The sequence below is a fragment of the Leptonychotes weddellii genome, chromosome 8 (genome assembly GCF_054177405.1).
Source record: "Leptonychotes weddellii isolate Sample4059 chromosome 8, ASM5417740v2, whole genome shotgun sequence".
Lineage (NCBI taxonomy): Eukaryota > Metazoa > Chordata > Mammalia > Carnivora > Phocidae > Leptonychotes > Leptonychotes weddellii.
Window position 1 is genome coordinate 84,566,083 of NC_138376.1, and position 17,314 is coordinate 84,583,396.

Here is a 17,314-nt window from a genome sequence, read left to right on the forward strand (position 1 = left end):
AGCAAGGGTTCCACCCCCTGCTTAGCCACTGGAGCGAGGTCCCTCAGCAGAGCAGACTTCTAAAAGTTCCGATTTTGTGCTCCGTGGCTCTATCACTTGCCAGAAGCGGCTGACAGAGGTCCCTCCCCCGCCGTCTATCCTCCCGAATATCGCCTCGGATTCACTTCTCCGCACGTCCTGCCTTCCAGGAAGCGGTCGCTTTTCTGTTCAGAGAGTTGCTGCTATTCTTTTCTTCGATCTCCTGTTGAGTTCGTAGGTGTTCAGATTGGTTTGATCCCTATCCAGCTGAATTCCTGGGACCAGACGAAATCCAGGTGTCCTACTCCTCTGCCATCTTGCTCCTCCCCCTGCTTCTGTAATTTGGCTATTGTAAATAATGCTGCAATAAACATAGGGGTGCACATATCTTTTTGAATTAGTGTTTTCATATTCTTTGGGAAAATACCCAGTAGTGGAATTACTGGATCATATGGTAACTCTGTTTTTAACTTTTTGAGGAACTTCTATACTTCCACAGTGGCTACACCAGCTTGCATTCCCACCAACAGTGCACGAGGATTCCTTTTTCTCCACATCCTTGTCAACACTTGTTGTTTCTTGTGTTTTTGATTTTAGCCATTCTGACTGGTGTGAGGTGATATCTCATTGTGGTTTTGATATGCATTTCCCTGATGATTAGTGATGTTGGGCATCTTTCCATGTGTCGGCCATCTGGATGTCTTCCTTGGAGAAATGTCTGTTCATTTTTTCCTGCTCTTTTTTTAAATTTTAAAATTTTAATATTTTTAATTTTTAAATTTTTATTTAAAATTTTTTTAAAATTTAAATTCAATTAATTAACATATAATGTATTATTTGTTTCAGGGGACTTCTGCCCTTCTTTAATTGGATTGTTTTTTGGGTGTTGAGTTGTATAAGTTCTTTATAAATTTGGATACTAACCTTTGATGGGATATGTCACTTGCAAATATCTTCTTCTATTGTGTAGGGTGCCTCTTAGTTTTGTTGATTGTTTCCTTTGCTGTGTAGAAGGTTTTTATTTTGATGTAGCCCCCATAATTTATTTTTGCTTTTGTTTCTCTTGCCTCACGAGACATATCTAGAATGATTTTGCCATGACCAGTATTGGAGAAATTACTGCCTGTATTTGTCTTCCAGTATTTTTATGGTTTCAGGTCTCATATTTAGTTCTTTAATCCATTTTGTGTTTATTTTTGTGTATAGTATAAGAAAGTGGTCTAGTTCATTCTTTTGCATTTTGCTGTCCAGTTTTCCAACACCGTCTGTTGAAGAGACTGTATTTTTCTCATTGCATATTCTTGCCTCCTTTGTAGAAGATTAATTGACCATATAATTGAAGATTTATTTCTGGGCTCTCTCTTCTGTTCTCTTGATCTGTGTGTCTATTTTTGTGCCAGTACCACACTGTTTTGATTACTACAGCTTTGTAGTATGTCTTATAATCTGGGATTACAATACCTCCAGCTTTGTTGTTTTTGAAGATTGCTTTGGCTATTTGAGGTCTTTTGTGGTTCCATACAAATTTTAGGGTTATTTGTTCTAGTTCTGTGAAAAAAATGCTATTGGTATTTTAACAGGGATTGCATTAAATCTGTAGATTGTTTTGGGTCATATGGCCATTTTAACAGTATTTGTTCTTCCAATCCAAGAGCATGAAATATCTTTTTATTTGTTTGTATCATCTTCAATTTCTTCCATCAGTGTTTTATAGTATTTAGAGTACAGGTCTTTTACCTCCTTGGTTAACTTTATTCCTGGGTATTTTATTATTTTTGGTTCAATTGTAAATGGGATTGTTTTCTTAATTTCTCTTTCTGCTCCTTTATTATTAGTGTATAGAAATACAGTGGATTGCTCTATATTGATTTTGTATCCTGCAACCCTTACTGAATTCATGTATCAGTTCTAGCAGTCTTTCGTTGGAGTCTTTAGGGTTTTGTATATATAGTATCATGTCACCTGCAAATAGTGACAGTTTGACTTCTTCCTTACCAATTTGGATGCCTTTTATTCCTTCCTCTTGTGCGATTGCTGAGGCTAGGACTTCCATACTATGTTAAAAAATAGTGGTGAGAGTGGACATCCCTGTCTTATTTCTGACCTTAGGGGAATTGCTGTCAGTTTCTCACCAGGTGGGCATTTTAAACCCTTCAATTCACCGTTATTTATCGGTAATCTAAGGGTGTTATGCTGGTGGTGGGTTATGTTGGGGAGCACATCAGACATGATCTCTGACTTCATGATATATAGAATTTAATGGAGACACTGATATCAAATGTTGGCACACACAATTAACTGTAATTATTGGGACACCTGGGTGGCTCTGTCAGTTAAGCATTTGCTTTCAGCTCAGGTCATGATCCCCGTGTCCTGGGATCGAGTCCCACATTGGGCTCCTTGATTGGCGGGGAGCCTACTTCTCCCTCTGCCTGCCGCTCCCCCTGCTTGTGCTGTCTCTCTTTGACAAATAAATCTTTTAAAAAAACCAAACAAACCTGTAATTATTATGAGCCAAAGAAACACACAGTGATATGGGAATGTAGACTTGGCTTTTGGTGTTTTGCACCTTGGCAGGGTGTGGGGCAGAGGGTCTCACCTCATTGTTGAGGATGCAGACTGCCAGTTAATTCCCCTGTTCTTTGTGGTATATGTAGTCCTGCCCCCATCAGTGCCCAGTGTCTCCAAGTTCAGTGCCCCTCTGGTTCTCATTTGCTATAGAGTAAGACTAAACTGTATGGGGGTGGGCGTGGTCACCTACGTATGTGGAGTCAGGGTGGTCTGCTCACTTTAAATAATTGGTTCCCACCTGGGGTCTTCTATTCCTAAGCTTTCTGGAGTTCGATAATGCTGCCTTTCTCTTCCTTATTTTTGGGTTCATCCTATAGGAGAGGAAGAGGCAAAAAACCCCACAAAAACCAAAAAACCAAAAAACCAAAAACCACTGTCATTACTTATCTGTCTTTCCCAATAGATTGACACACACGTGAGGACACTGGATTACCTTGGTATCTCTAGATGAGCAAAATGTGTGGCGTCTCTTAGGTGCTCAGTGAATATTTATTGAATAATACTTTACATCTGTGTTACTTTTTGCATCCACCCCTATTCCCGTTCATAAGCCTCTATCACGTGATCAGGGCAGGTGGTATTATCCTGTCTTCAAAGAATGATTGTTTTTAAACTTCTTGATCTCTATGACCAAATGAGTGGCTTTTCCAAAGTGTTGCATTCGCAGTAGCAATTACGAGGACCGGGGCCTGGGTCTCCTTACTCCCAGCCCACTGTTTCCCTGGAATCTCCCCGTCCTTCCCCCCAGTAGAGGCACTATGATGGCAGCAGTAGCAAGTGCAGCTAAAGACTCAGGCGGTAAGATGGTATTTGGATTTAAAAATGCCTCCTCTCTCCCTGGTCACATTCTCTCCTCCCCAAATAGACACAGAAACCTCATTTTATAGATCTGAGCGTTCCTCAAGATGTTTGCTCTGTAAGCCACTCTTGGAGCTTGGCCCAAGTGACAAGAGAGCTTATGGGAATGGACAAGGCAACAAGACAGACACAGCGGATTCCGTGCCGTCTTAGGACTTCCTCCTCAGACCTCAAATGCTAGACGGTCCATGACTAATTTCCTGTATAAAGCCACTTATTAAGCAGAACTCTGGGGCATTAGTGGTATTAGATTTCATTCATGTCTGTGAAACCCCAAATGGCTCAAGGCCACGTCTCATCGTATCAGGGGCGTCGGATGAGGTATCATGGGGAGCACTAGTGGAGCACACAGGCTGACTGTCCTCCAGGTCTGGCTGAGACGGACATATGTAGCCCCAAAATAGCTATTGTGCACTGCTGCCTTCTCTCTCCCCCCTGTTCGTGGCAGAGCCCTGATGTCATTTGTAGTCAGGCTTTTTACTTTATAAAATCAAATATGTGAATATCTTAAGAAATACTATTCTGAAGTGGAGAAATGAACTTACAAGCTTATTTGATAGGCCCTAAAAGAATATCCCTGTAGTTCAGTTATTATGAAAATGAGAAGATGGAAAGATCAAGACTACAGAGCTGTAAGAATTTACCGGCATAAAATCTAGCTCTGCAAGAGAATTTTAGGTCATCAGGGCAGCACACTTGGTGGCGGGGACTGTGTACCTCCTGAGACTCATGGCAAGGGGCCTGTGACCCCCGGGGCAGGGCCGAAGAGTCCAGACTCTCTGGGTGGCCTGCTCCAGCCCTGGCAGGACTATTCCATCTAAAAGTTCTGTAACTGCTGTGTTCACATTTTTATGTCCTGACCTTCTTCACAGACATAGGAAATTGAAGTTCATACAGAATTCAATATTACAAGTTCAGCATTTGCCTGTTTCCCACCGTTGACTGGGACCTCTATGGGGTTGGGACAGAGAGACAGTTGTAACTCTTGTTAATACTTTACATCTAGGGAAAGGCACTGGTGGGAAGTGGGCAGAATGAGAGAAAATGATGTTTTAACAAACTTAAGGGCATGTTTAATGACATTCTCTCTCCAGCATTACTCAAATAGTTTTTCTTTTTGTGGTCTGGGTGAAAAACTATTAATAGCTGATTAATAGTTTTGAAAAGGCAGGGAAAATGATTATGAAAGTATGCTGCAAGCTTCTTGCAAAATTTTTTTTTTGGTCAAGTCAGTCCAAGTTTCAACACAGGTGACACTGAAACAGCAAATGAATCTCATTAAAAGGCAGTTAGGCTGCAGACTCTGAGGATGGTGTTCCAAGGGATGTACTTCCTACGAAAAGGGAACCAGAGATTATGGGAAGAGTGTAAAATGGAGCCAGTTTTGGGTCCTCGTGGTTTGATAACCATTTGTTAGTTTGGATGTGTTCAATTATAAAGAGCTGGAGAACAGTTATTCTGTTGAGAATACCGTATCTGGTTACTATGGGAAAGCTGATGCAAGTGGGAGTCCTGCTAGCACAGAACTTAGAAAAGACAGAGAAAAGTTTACCAATGACTGCCATGCAAGGGTAATAGAATCCCAATTCTGAGGGCCAGCCCCAGCCTCCCAAATAAACAAAAAAGTCCTTCAAAGTAGGGTTCATCTCTACAGAACTTAGGGGAATTATGTGCAGAAACAGGATTTGTAGCTCTGTGATTCCATATTTACCATCTCATTTTTAGAAACGAATCCCCCCGCAGTATTTGGAAGTCCTGATTTGGCAATGGAAGACCTATTTCTGGTATACAACCAGATGAGCTTTCTATGTTAAAATAAGAACTGCTTTCTATTGAAAAAATGGGCAATTTTAAAAAAAGGAATAATGTAATTAATTATTGCTTTCCCTCTGGAAAGTCCTGGTTTCACCATTAATTGTATCTAAGTGAAAGTGTACACAGAAAATCTACTAACAAGTAGATTCTTGTAACTATAAAAGGATGAGAGCTGAATTTTTTCTAGACTTTTTTTTTTTTTAAGATTTTATTTATTTATTCATGAGAGACAGAGAGAGAGACAGAGGCAGAGGCAGAGGGAGAAGCAGGCTCCCCGCGGAGCAGGGAGCCCGATGCAGGACTCGATCCCGGGACTCCAGGATCATGACCTGAGCCGAAGGCAGTCACTTAACCAACTGAGCCACCCAGGCACCCCTAGACTACTTTTTTTTTTTATCCTCAAGTTTTGGGTGAGGGAATTTGCGGCATCAATTAAATTGACCATATTAAAATTCAGAAAAGAGTAGGGTAAGATGTAACCAACAGAGGGAGATAATTAATAATCACACTGCCGTATTTCATATTTTATTCAACTTTAATATGGTTTCCATTAACTTTTAAAACAAAATGATTTCCAGTTTAGAAAACAATGCACTGACCACATAATTCCTTTTTCGTTTTATACAGTTATACAAATATTCTAAATACACATTTTGTGTTCAAGATGATGGCAAATAAGATTAACTGTACAGTACATAAGGAAAGAAAATATTTTAAGCATATTTAGAAGCAATAGAAATGTCTATACAAAACAAGCAAAAATGGAATAAAATTTATTTTTAAAGTATTGCAACAGGCCCACAGGTTTGTAACAAAAATGTCTTTGCACAGTTCCTCACAATGCCCCAGGAATAGCTAAAGCAAGACAGCGGTTTTAGAAAATAACGTTTCAAAATGCTACACATGGTACTACTGTTTGCACAGTTCGATCAAAATAACAACTCTACTCTGAGTCAAGCAAAACCTAGAGGAAATATACCTAACAACTTGAAAATCATTTGTATAAAATTCATTGCACATTATTTTACTCAGTTGTTTGAAAAGTAAAAAAGTGTATTTACAAAATATTTCGCAGTCAAAATTATAAAGTGAATGAGTATCTCTAAGTAACACGTCTTGATACAGACAGTTCAAGGGAAACACACGAATGGTTTTTTTGTTTTTTTTTTTTTAAAGAGGTTTTCAGTGCTCCTTCCACAGGGAAGTAAGTATCATCTACTCAAATGGATTTACAAGATGTTACACATACTGGAGCAAATTCAACACATACGTTATAAAAGGATGAAGAATTTGTACATTGTAAGAAGTGAGCTATTCAGAGATCAACAAGTACAATTTTTAATTCAGTTAGCATAAAAGCCTTCAGTCTTCAGATAAGAGACAGTGAACATACTTGACTCGATGAAAGTTGAGAAAGCACCATGCACAACAGTTTAGTGGTAAACACTGAAAAAAAAATAGCACCTGGAATTCTGTGATATTGACAATTTAAAACTGGTCTAGTAATTGCCGGAGATATGGTGCCTTGGATAATTCTCTATTTACTCGGGAGAGTTTGAAAAGTACTGGGCAGTTCAGAGAAACACACGGGATATGTCGATCAAAGCACCCTGTACAGTTCTTGCATATCTGAAAGTATAAGAGGAATACATAAAACAATAGGAAAGTCCCTATGTATATGTGTTAACAACAAACTTGTATAATCCCTCCTCTCTGACCCACCATAGATTACTGGCAGACATATGAGACTTCATACATTACAGAAAGTTTCACTAATTTTCATCTCTGAAGCCTAGCCTACCCTAATGGATATTACAGGTTACCCGTGAACAACATAGATTTGAACTGCACAGGTCCACTTCTATATGGATTTTTTTCCCCAATAAACTCACAGTACACTACTATAAATGTTACAAAATTCTTACAAGGTCTCTAATTTATGATTTTTTTTCTCTAGCTTACTTTAAGGATACAGTATATAATCCATGTAACATACCAAATAGGTGTTAATCAACTGTTACCAGTAAGGCTTCCAGTCAACAGTAGGCTATTAGTAATTAAGTTTTTGGACAGTCAAAATTCCTATGTGGGTTTTTGACTGGGAGGGGGGTAGTTACCCCAACCCCTATGTTGTTCAGGGTCAATGGTATATTAAGATCCACGAATAAGCGACCCAATTACCATTAAAGACTGTCTTTTAAATGAGCTATAAACACTATTTTTTTCAAATTACTCAGATTTATCTTTTTAGGTGCCAATAATAAAAAAGTGATCCATTTTCTTATTCCAGAAGAGAAAGTGCCAGTACGGAAAAAACCCCAAAAGATATTAATTAGAAAGTAGTAGTCTAGACCAGTTCTCATACCTTGGATACATGAACTTAAAATTAAAAGTATACTGACACCCGAGCCCCATCCCAGACCAATGAATCAGAATCTCCAGGCAAAAGAGCCTAAGGATGTGTACTTTTTAGGGCCCCCAGGTGATTCTGATGTTTAATAAGATTTGACCGAAAGAAAAGTAATAAGGCAATTTTTAACAGGAGAAGCATTTATGTCTTAATACAATGATCAGATTTTTAACAAAGTCTCAGGTCACATATATGTTAAAAAGATTATAAAACATGAAAAACATTAAAAAAATTAAAAAAGGTATTAAATGTGGACCCAAGGATCAAGCAAATACAGGCTGGATTTTTTATTTGAATACTGTATTCAAGTTATTTACAAAATGGATACCAAACAGCTGCCTCTACTCTAGATGATCTTCTAAGAGAGAAATCAAACTGCTTTAGTTAATTCTCGGATCTGTATCTCAAAGAGCTTCTGTTTTAGAGATGTCTCAACATTTTTGTTCTTTGCCCCAGTATCTTCCAGTCAACTGAAGGGCACGTTTTCCTGAGCAGACTGGTTACTGTATTCAGAATTATAATACTGTCCAAGCAAACTGCTGAGAAACTGTGTACTTACTCAGCGTGCTCTCGGAAGACTATGCTGTTCACCAAGGAGCCTCTGCCAGGAGGCTCCCATCTCTTCCCAAATACAGAGCTTCTGTATTACAGTTATGTGTCAGGTGCCGGGCAAACTGATCAATATTTATGCACTCTATGTGCCTGATAAGCCAGGATGGAATTACTTGCCTCTTTAAATTTAACTCAATTTTTAGTTTCAAGATCCATTACTGGTGATTTAAACCCTGGAGCACTATAGCTCAATTCAGCTTATGTTTAAAACTTGAAACACTACAACCTGGATACTTACTTTTTAGCTCATAATCAAAAAAAAAAAAAAAGTCTGCTTTAGTCTTTCTTTTTGCTATCCTTTGAAAATTTTTGAAAAAATAAGAAAGCTGATCAGTTGCTTATTTCATTTTCACTTTCATGTTTATTATTAAAAGTGTTTAAGGTGGGGCGCCTGGGTGGCTCAGTTGGTTAAGCGACTGCCTTCGGCTCAGGTCATGATCCTGGAGTCCCGGGATCGAGTCCCGCATCGGGCTCCCTGCTCGGCAGGGAGTCTGCTTCTCCCTCTGACCCTCCTCCCTCTCATGTTCTCTGTCTCTCATTCTCTCTCTCGCAAATAAATAAAATCTTTAAAAAAAGTGTTTAAGGTAATGAATTTTTCTCTGAGATCAGATCTGCTATGGCTGTCTAGAATCTTGTGTGTAGTGTTTAAGAGAAAGTTAAAATTTCCAGGTGGAATGATCATTTTGTTTTCTGAGTTTATAATGAATTACTAGCTTTATAGCATTGTATTGATAAAATGTCTAATATTTCTAACTTCTTGAAATATATTAAGGCTTTTTAAAAAAAAGATATTATTTATTTGAGAGAGAGCACGAGCAGGGTGAGGGGCAGAGGGAGAAGCAGACACCCCATTGAGCTGGGAGCCTGATGTGGAGCTCGATCCCAGGACCCTGGGATCATGACCTGAGCCGAAGGCAGATGCTTAACTGACTGAGCCACCCAGGTGCTCCTTTTTAAAGCTTTCCTTACAGACTAACATAGGGTCGATTTTTTTTGATATTTGTTGTAACGCTTGAAAAGTTATTCTATAATATTGGGTTTCAGAGTTTGATATATAATCATAAGGTCTACCATATGTTGTTTACATCTTCTCTACTTTTTTGATCACTTGATTGTTCTTGGGCGGAGAAGCATGAAAATCTATTACTAATATTTGTTTCTTATTATGTCTCCTATAATTTCTGCTTTATGAAAATTCCTACTGATTACTTAGTACACAGGGGACACACATTTTAATTCTCTTAAAAAATGCTTTAAAGTTTAAAATATCTTTTGAAAGATGATGAACCATCCTTATTTATAAACAGCATCCCTTCTTTTAAACTATTTCTATATGAAATAAGAACTAATCTTGACCGAGGGTTCTAGTTAAATAGATGGCACCGACTAGTGCGGTGTATGTTACTGAGGGCAGAAGACAGGAAGGTCCGGGGAAGAGACCAATCACAGCCTTTGACTTCAGTGTAGCTCTGGAGGTCCTGCTCACATTTGCGCCTTGTAATAGAAGCCAACAAGGGAATTTTCTATGAGGGTTGGTTGCTATCACCAGGGCAGCAACCTATAAAACAGAAGCTGGGAACATCCAGTGGACTTCAGTGGTTGCACCAACTAGAACCTTAAACTAATACAAAGTGGCTAAAAGTTGTTTGGTAATCAGGCCAGTGACATACTGCTGTGCCTTCAGCAGGAAGCTGTTCATTCATTCAGATTTTTACAGACTACCCCCATGGGCTGGACTCTGCTCAGGCCCAGCCGTCTCAGCAGTGAGAGAGGGGCAGGGTCTCTACCCTCACTGGGCTCCTAGCTTTCTAGTGGGGGAAGACACCTACACCTCATCACAGTAAAGCAGAACAGGTTATGGCAGGAGCCCACTGCAGGGAAGGCTTCACCGGGTCTAGGGGTTCAAGCTGATTCCTTGTAGATGATGATTAATGGCGGTAGAGGAAAGCATTCCAGACAGAAGGAACAGGATTTCTAAAGGCCAGAACAGGGGAGAAATTAAAGTGCATTCATGGACCTAAAAGTGCAGTATGGCATGCATGGAGGGTCGAGTGTAATAGGGACAAGGGTAAGCAATGCTGACAGAGAGGTAGCAAGAAGGTGCCAGAATGGAGACAGACTTATAAAGCACACCTAAGGAGTTTGAATTTTATCAGAGAGAAAGAGAAAGCACCAGACTTGTACTTTTAAAATATAATTCTAGCTTGTGTTAAGAATGGAGTCAGTAGCGCCTGGGTGGCTCAGTCGGTTAAGCCTCCCCAACTCTTGATTTCGGCTCAGGTCATGATCTCAGGGTCGTGAGCTGGAGCCCAGTGTTAGGCTCTGTGCTCAGCAGGGAGTCTGCTGCTCTCCTCCTCCCTCTCCCTGTGCCGCCTCACCCCGCTCACACATGCACACTCTCTCTCTCTCAAATAAATCAATCTTAAAAAAAAAAGAATGGAAACAATGGCAGGTAGGAGGTTGTCGCAGGAGTTTAGGGGAGAGAGAATGGATGATAACAGAAGGGAAGGAGAAAAGTGAGGGTGTTTAAGAACTACTTAGAGGGTGGAAGGGGAGAGGGAAGAATCAGCTTATTTCAACAAGCTGGGCTTTCTGTGGTTGCATCAAAATAATCATACCTTTACGATTCCACCATCCTTAATGAGATCTGTTTAATGGATTCTGGATGACTGGCCGTGCTCTCTAAAACTTAAGAATTTCCTGCCAGTACTAACTGCAGCAGTTAGAATGGTGCAGAGGAAATAGTCTGTGCTTTACCAACCCTTAATCAATCTTTATATAATATTCAAATTCTTAAGAGCCTTCTCTCTCCCTGTTCACCTTTGTGGCAGCTAAGTTTTACTGAGATTGTGGACTGACACTCTGTCTTGATTCAATAGCTTCTTTACCTTGAGGACAAGGTGCAGAGCCTGGCCTTCACATACTGGTTTGGATTACTTTAGGACTGTGAGGAATGATTGTATAAGAGAATTTACAATGCTGGAGCTAGAGGGGCTTATAAAAGAGCATTCTGATAAAACAGGCCAAAGGACAAGGCCAATATTATGAAGTCCAGACTAGAATCCTGATGTCTTTATTATCAGCATGATTCATTTTCCACTAACTCACACTACCTACCTCTTAATTATTTGGTTTTCAAACATTTCAATAACTTTATATATTGCTTCTCTAAAACAAGACAAAACAAACTACACTCCAAAATTGTATTCTCTAGCCTGAAAGCTAAAAATACAAAATATGATGGTATAAGATATAATCATTCCTTTAAGAAATATACTACTTTGTTTTTAAAAAATGTGCTAGATAATTTTTCTTCAGATTTCATTTTCCAACTTATTTCAAGAGATTTCTGTTATTTCTGCTAGAATTCCCACATCTGAAAAATCATCTCTGCATTTTATGTCTGTATTCCAGCCAGCTGCTTATTAGCAATGTAACATAGGGCAAATTACTTAACCCCTCTGTGACAGTTTACTCATTTGTGACAGTTCTCTGGCACAGATTAAGACTCAATCATGTTAACTATTTTCTATCTGGACCTTCAGAACTGTGAGCCTTCCAAGTTTATTAGCAATTCTCTATGACAATCAGATTTTTATGAGAATGGTATATAGATATGGTAGAGAAATTGGTACTTCCTTTTAAAAAAAATACTATTATAAAAGAAATTGGGTAGAAGAAATTGTAGTTCTAAGTTTTAATAAACACAATACACTATTCCATAAAAACAAAAAATAAGTTATGAAACAATCAACTAAACTAAAAGGCAACCTATGGAAGAAGATATTTGCAAACGACATATCTGATAAAGGGTTAGTATCCAAAACAAGCCATCTGGTAATTAGTTCAATTATGATATTTTTGATATTTTAAAAGTTTATTAACTTAGAATCTTTATTCCACTTTTCACCCAGTTTTATATCCCAAACTATATCTCAAGTATTGATGACATTTCCCTAAAGAATCAGATTGTTTGGGGTTCTGGGTCTTTCTAACAAGGTCATACCTTTACAAGTTGCTCCTTTTTACGTTCCAACTCTCGAATTTCTTGGTTGAGGATGACTGCAACATGCTGAGGTTGGCTCCGACATTTACTACAGATGCCATGCTGCGTCAGGTCATCACACACAGGACAGTGTAAAGTAGTGAAATATTGTGAAATAGTGCCTTTTCGCCCTTCAGGTTCACTTCGAGAGGAGTTGGTGGCTTTCTGGATCTATAAAAACATCAATTCAGAAATAAGTCTCAGGGAGGTGGGCTGAGAGATGAGTGAAATGGGTGATGTGGATTAAAGAGTACATTTATGTACATCATGATGAGCGCTGAGTAATGGATAGAACTGCTTAATCACTATTCTGTACACCTGAAACTAAACGAACACTGTATGTTAACTATACTGGAATTAAAGTAAAAAACTTAAAAAAAAAAGTCTGATCCAGCTTCACAGCAGAGCTGCTACTGTCATGCTAATTACAGGTTTACGAAGGCATTATTTCATTCTAACACATAGTGAGTAGCTACTATATGTCAGGGACTGTTCTAGATAATGGAGCTACAGAAATGAACAAAATCCTTCCTTTCACAGAACTTACATGTTAATATCATCAGATATATATATAGATAAATATATACACACACATATATACATATATACACACACATACATATATAATTTTTCTTTTTTTTCCTTTTCTTTTGGGGAAAAAAAATGGTCTCCTGTCACTCAGTTTTTTGGTTGAGATACATAGATGTATGAGATCATACAGGACACTGGAGATTAGAGAGGACAGTGGAAGAAATCCAGGATGAGAGTGGATACTGTTTAAGGCTACACAACTGGGCCAGGGAAACAAGGCAAGTAGAAGGTTAAAAATAACTTGTTAGGCAGTAGGGTGCAAAATTCAAGCAAGAGTAAACCTGGAACATTCCAAATGTAATTAGATATATTTCACCTAAGCATTCTTCATTGAAAGTTAATACTGGTTTCAGAGATCTGTCTTCTGGTACTCTTTTGACACTGAAATAACATCATGTTGTTATTAAACCCTTGGTCTCCTCCTGGTATCTTTTAATCACTATTCATCAAAGTTATTATTAGGTTAGCCTCTTACAAATGCCATTGATTTAGCATTCTTGCTAATGAAATGAAAGTCATCCGAGCCTCTGGTGCAAAGCTGGGACGCAGCACGACAGACGGCGGTCAGCACAGCTTCAACCTCCGTTTCCTAGCTTATTCTTTTCCTTGAGGCCATACGTGCTTGTTGAGAAATCAAAAGTAATTTGAGGATCAACTTTTACTAGTTTGCCTGAATACCATCAGTCTTTCATAGCCTGAGACAATAGCAGATGACTGAGCAGATCCAATTCCGAACAGTAGATAAAAACTGCTCCTCTCTGAGACTCACGTCTCCCAGATGATTATCTGATCACAGACTACTCCTTCAGGCTGCCAGTGAGTTAACTAACAGTTCAAGCAAAACTCCCTTGGCCAAGATTCCAAGTTGGAGGTTTCACTTTAGAGTATATATATATATATATATATATTTTTTTTTTTTTTTTTTAAAGATTTTATTTGACAGAGAGAGACACAGCGAGAGAGGGAACAGAAGCAGGGGGAGTGGCAGAGGGAGAAGCAGGCTTCCCACTGAGCAGGGAGCCCGATGCAGGGCTCTATCCCACTGGGATCATGACCCAAGCTGAAGGCAGATGCTTAACGACTGAGCCACCCAGGTGCCCCTAGCATAATGTTCTTTTAACATTAGTCTTTAGTCTGATTTCTTCAGCACTATGTCTAGATACTACATTCTATATATATTTCTTAAACACACATTTTGAAGGAATTTTTACTCTCCTTCATTTCTTTTTATTAGCTGGTTTATTATGGCTTATTTTTTAGTTAAGTGTTTATCACTGAAATAGTGCAGAATTTATTTTAATATTCTATAATTTGGCCAATGTGACAGAAGCTGGGAAGGTGTTTGCAGAAAACTTAAAAGTTTCTTTTAGGAAACCAGAAGACTGTGGCACCTTTGCCAGTTTAGGATAACAGAGCATCTGTGTTGCCTCTCATAGCACGTAAATAAAATCTTTAGTTCTACTGGAAATTGCAAGTGAATTCTCTCTACAGTCATAGCATAGGTATACTATTTGGTAGGCTTACCCTTGGTAATTCATGATACCAGTTGAAGACATCAATACCAATAAGTGAGAAGATTCTTGCCAGAGGTGGCAGGATTTGCTTGGTGATATAGTAAGTGGCATTCAGTCTCAGAGTCGGGTCCTGCAGCACTTCCGCTGGGCGCCTCACCAGCTGGATAAGTGGTACTCCGGGGGTCCCATAAATGATGACGTACGGCACTCGCTCTCCAACTCGAGGCTCAGAGCGCCGATCATAAGTAAGCATTTTCCTATTTAAATCCACATAAATATTCATTCAAAAACTGTTATGGAGGCATCTTACCAGAAAATTAAATGAGAATTAAACAATTATGAAACCATGAGAATACAAGTGGTACCTCTATGTTACAGTTACAACTTTTTTTTAAGATTTTAAAATTTATCATTAGGGAAAGAGAGAGAGATTGAGAGAGAGAGAGAGAGAGCATGAGCCAGGGGAGAGGCAGAGGGAGAAGCCGACTCCTGGCTGAGCCAGGAGCCCGATGTGGGGCTCGATCCCAAGACTTGGAGATCACGACCTAAGCTGAAGGCAGATGCCCAAACATCTGAGCCACGCAGGTGCCCCAGAGTTACAACTTTTGAGAGCTATATACACTTGACTTAATGAGCACCAAGCAGACATAATGTAACAGTTTAAAACTTACTCTGTAGGGGCACCTGAGTGGGGCTCAGTTGGTTAAGAGTCTGCCTTCGGCTCAGGTCATGATCTCAAGGTCCTGGGATTGAGCCCTGCTTCGGGCTCCCTGCTCAGCGGGGAACCTGCTTCTCCCTCTGCCTCTGCCCTTCCTCACCCTACTGCTCGTGCTCTCTCTTTCTCAAATAAATAAAATCTTAAAAAAAAACAAACAACAACTTACACTGTAAATCATTGCTAACTGAAAAACAACATGAGTTGCCAGATATCAACTAGCTTAAAATGTTTTCTATCTCCAAAGAGTAAGAACTATCATAAATCTAACAGTGAAAGAGAAGAGAAAATTTAGCTGGTTAGATGATTAGATTTTAGAATGATACCATTTGGTATCATTCTAAAGTGCTTTGGTAGACCCATATTAAGGACTACCTAGTGATTTTGATGTGGAAAAACAACAATTCAAGCTCTGTACCAGATTATAATTTCTCTGAATGTAGTAGTTTCTCAAGGGAAGCCCAAAAGAGGAGTTCCTTCTTCCTCTTCAGAGCTTACAAAGTATGGGAGAGCATCTATTTACCTTTAGTGAGGCTTCATCTGGGCAGGTGAAGAAACTGCCTGTGGACTAGCTGTCTTCATCTATGCCAAACCACTCAGAATCCCAGGACTACACTTGCTGATACTGAGAGTTCTGCTGTGGTGTGCATCATTACCTTGTAAGCTCCAGGGCTGGCACACAAGCTCCAGGTTTATAAGAGGAACTTCCTCTGTATTCCTTGGCAAAGATAAAATCTTGGATGCTGGCTTTTCCTTCCAGAAGCTTCATACATTGTCGCTGAACATACTGTTTAATTAAACTTATATCTCTTGTTTCAAATAGCAGCTTTAGAGAACGCTCAAGTATCTTAAAAAAAAAAAAAAAGGATATGTTTATAAAAATATCCCCTAGTACATTTCATCTTTGTTATATTTTCAGTTATGTAACTACTGGGTAATTTGCCATTTACCTAAACAATCTACTCTATAGTAACTGGATAGTAAAAATGATTAAAAATTGAAAAATATTTTGGAGATCTTATATAGCTTGCTATTTCTAAAAACAGAGTATCAGGTAGTTTGAGGAAAATCATATCAAAATAACATGCAAATAAAACATTTGTTATGTAATGAGTAACATGAAATACTTAAGCACAAAAAGCCAGACATGATTTCATGTATTGTTTTTTTTTTTATTTTATTTTTTATTTGAGAGAGAGAGAATGAGAGACAGAGAGCATGAGAGGGAGGAGGGTCAGAGGGAAAAGCAGACTCCCTGCCGAGCAGGGAGCCCGATGCGGGACTCGATCCCGGGACTCCAGGATCATGACCTGAGCCGAAGGCAGTCGCTTAACCAACTGAGCCACCCAGGCACCCCCATGTATTGTTTTTTATTTGCCTGTTATAGACTCAGGTGGACAGACAGAAGTTTGTCATATCACCAAGCAGTGAAATAAAAATCAGTCTTTTGCTTTTTCATAGTGTCAACAAATATATTAATTGTGATGGAATTTTCTATGCTGGAAATATTTCTGATATGCAGTGGATTTATGTAGTGGATTGAATTTAAATTAGTTCTAGGTTAAAGTTCTGTATCTTATTATGAATCCTGGAACCAATGCATATTTACTCACTTAGTTTGCTAATTTGGCTTAAGTACAATTCTACCCTTGGAGAAAGAATGCATTGGATGATATCTCTTCAGAAACTAGTATTAAATAATATCTCAAATTCATATAACGTTATATATATAGCATAATATACTGACTGACATTGACAACAATCTATTGTGCTTTTTATGCTCTTATAAAAATCAGTGGGTAGAATACGATCCAGCAATTGCACTACTGGGTATTTACCCCAAAGATACAAATGTAGAGATCCGAAGGGGTACGTGCACCCCGACGTTTATAGCAGCAATGTCCACAATAGCCAAACTGTGGAAAGAGCCAAGATGTCCATCGACAGACAAATGGGTAAAGAAGATGTGGTATATATACACAATGGAATATTATGCAGCCATCAAAAGGAATGAGATCTTGCCATTTGCAATGACGTGGATGGAACTGGAGGGTATTACGCTGAGCAAAATAAGTCAAAAAGAGAAAGACATGTATCATATGACCTCATTGATATGAGGAATCCTTAATCTCAGGAAACAAACTGAGGGTTGCTGGACGGGGGGT

General features: G+C 38.9%; 1 protein-coding gene across 4 annotated transcripts in view; it reads right to left on the reverse strand.

The window, feature by feature from the left end:
- Nucleotides 1-5,771: 5,771 nt before the first annotated feature.
- REV3L (REV3 like, DNA directed polymerase zeta catalytic subunit) overlaps nt 5,772-17,314 on the reverse strand; it is a 182,132-nt gene continuing 170,589 nt past the window's right edge. For all 4 annotated transcript variants that reach the window (XM_081828813.1, XM_081828814.1, XM_081828812.1 and 1 more), the window contains 4 exons: nt 15,806-15,996; nt 14,445-14,691; nt 12,291-12,500; nt 5,772-6,891 (listed from right to left, as the gene is read on the reverse strand). In XM_081828813.1, the coding sequence (XP_081684939.1) occupies nt 6,751-6,891; nt 12,291-12,500; nt 14,445-14,691; nt 15,806-15,996 (789 nt within the window). In that variant the 3' untranslated portion in view covers nt 5,772-6,750. The remainder of the gene's footprint in view (nt 6,892-12,290; nt 12,501-14,444; nt 14,692-15,805; nt 15,997-17,314) is intronic.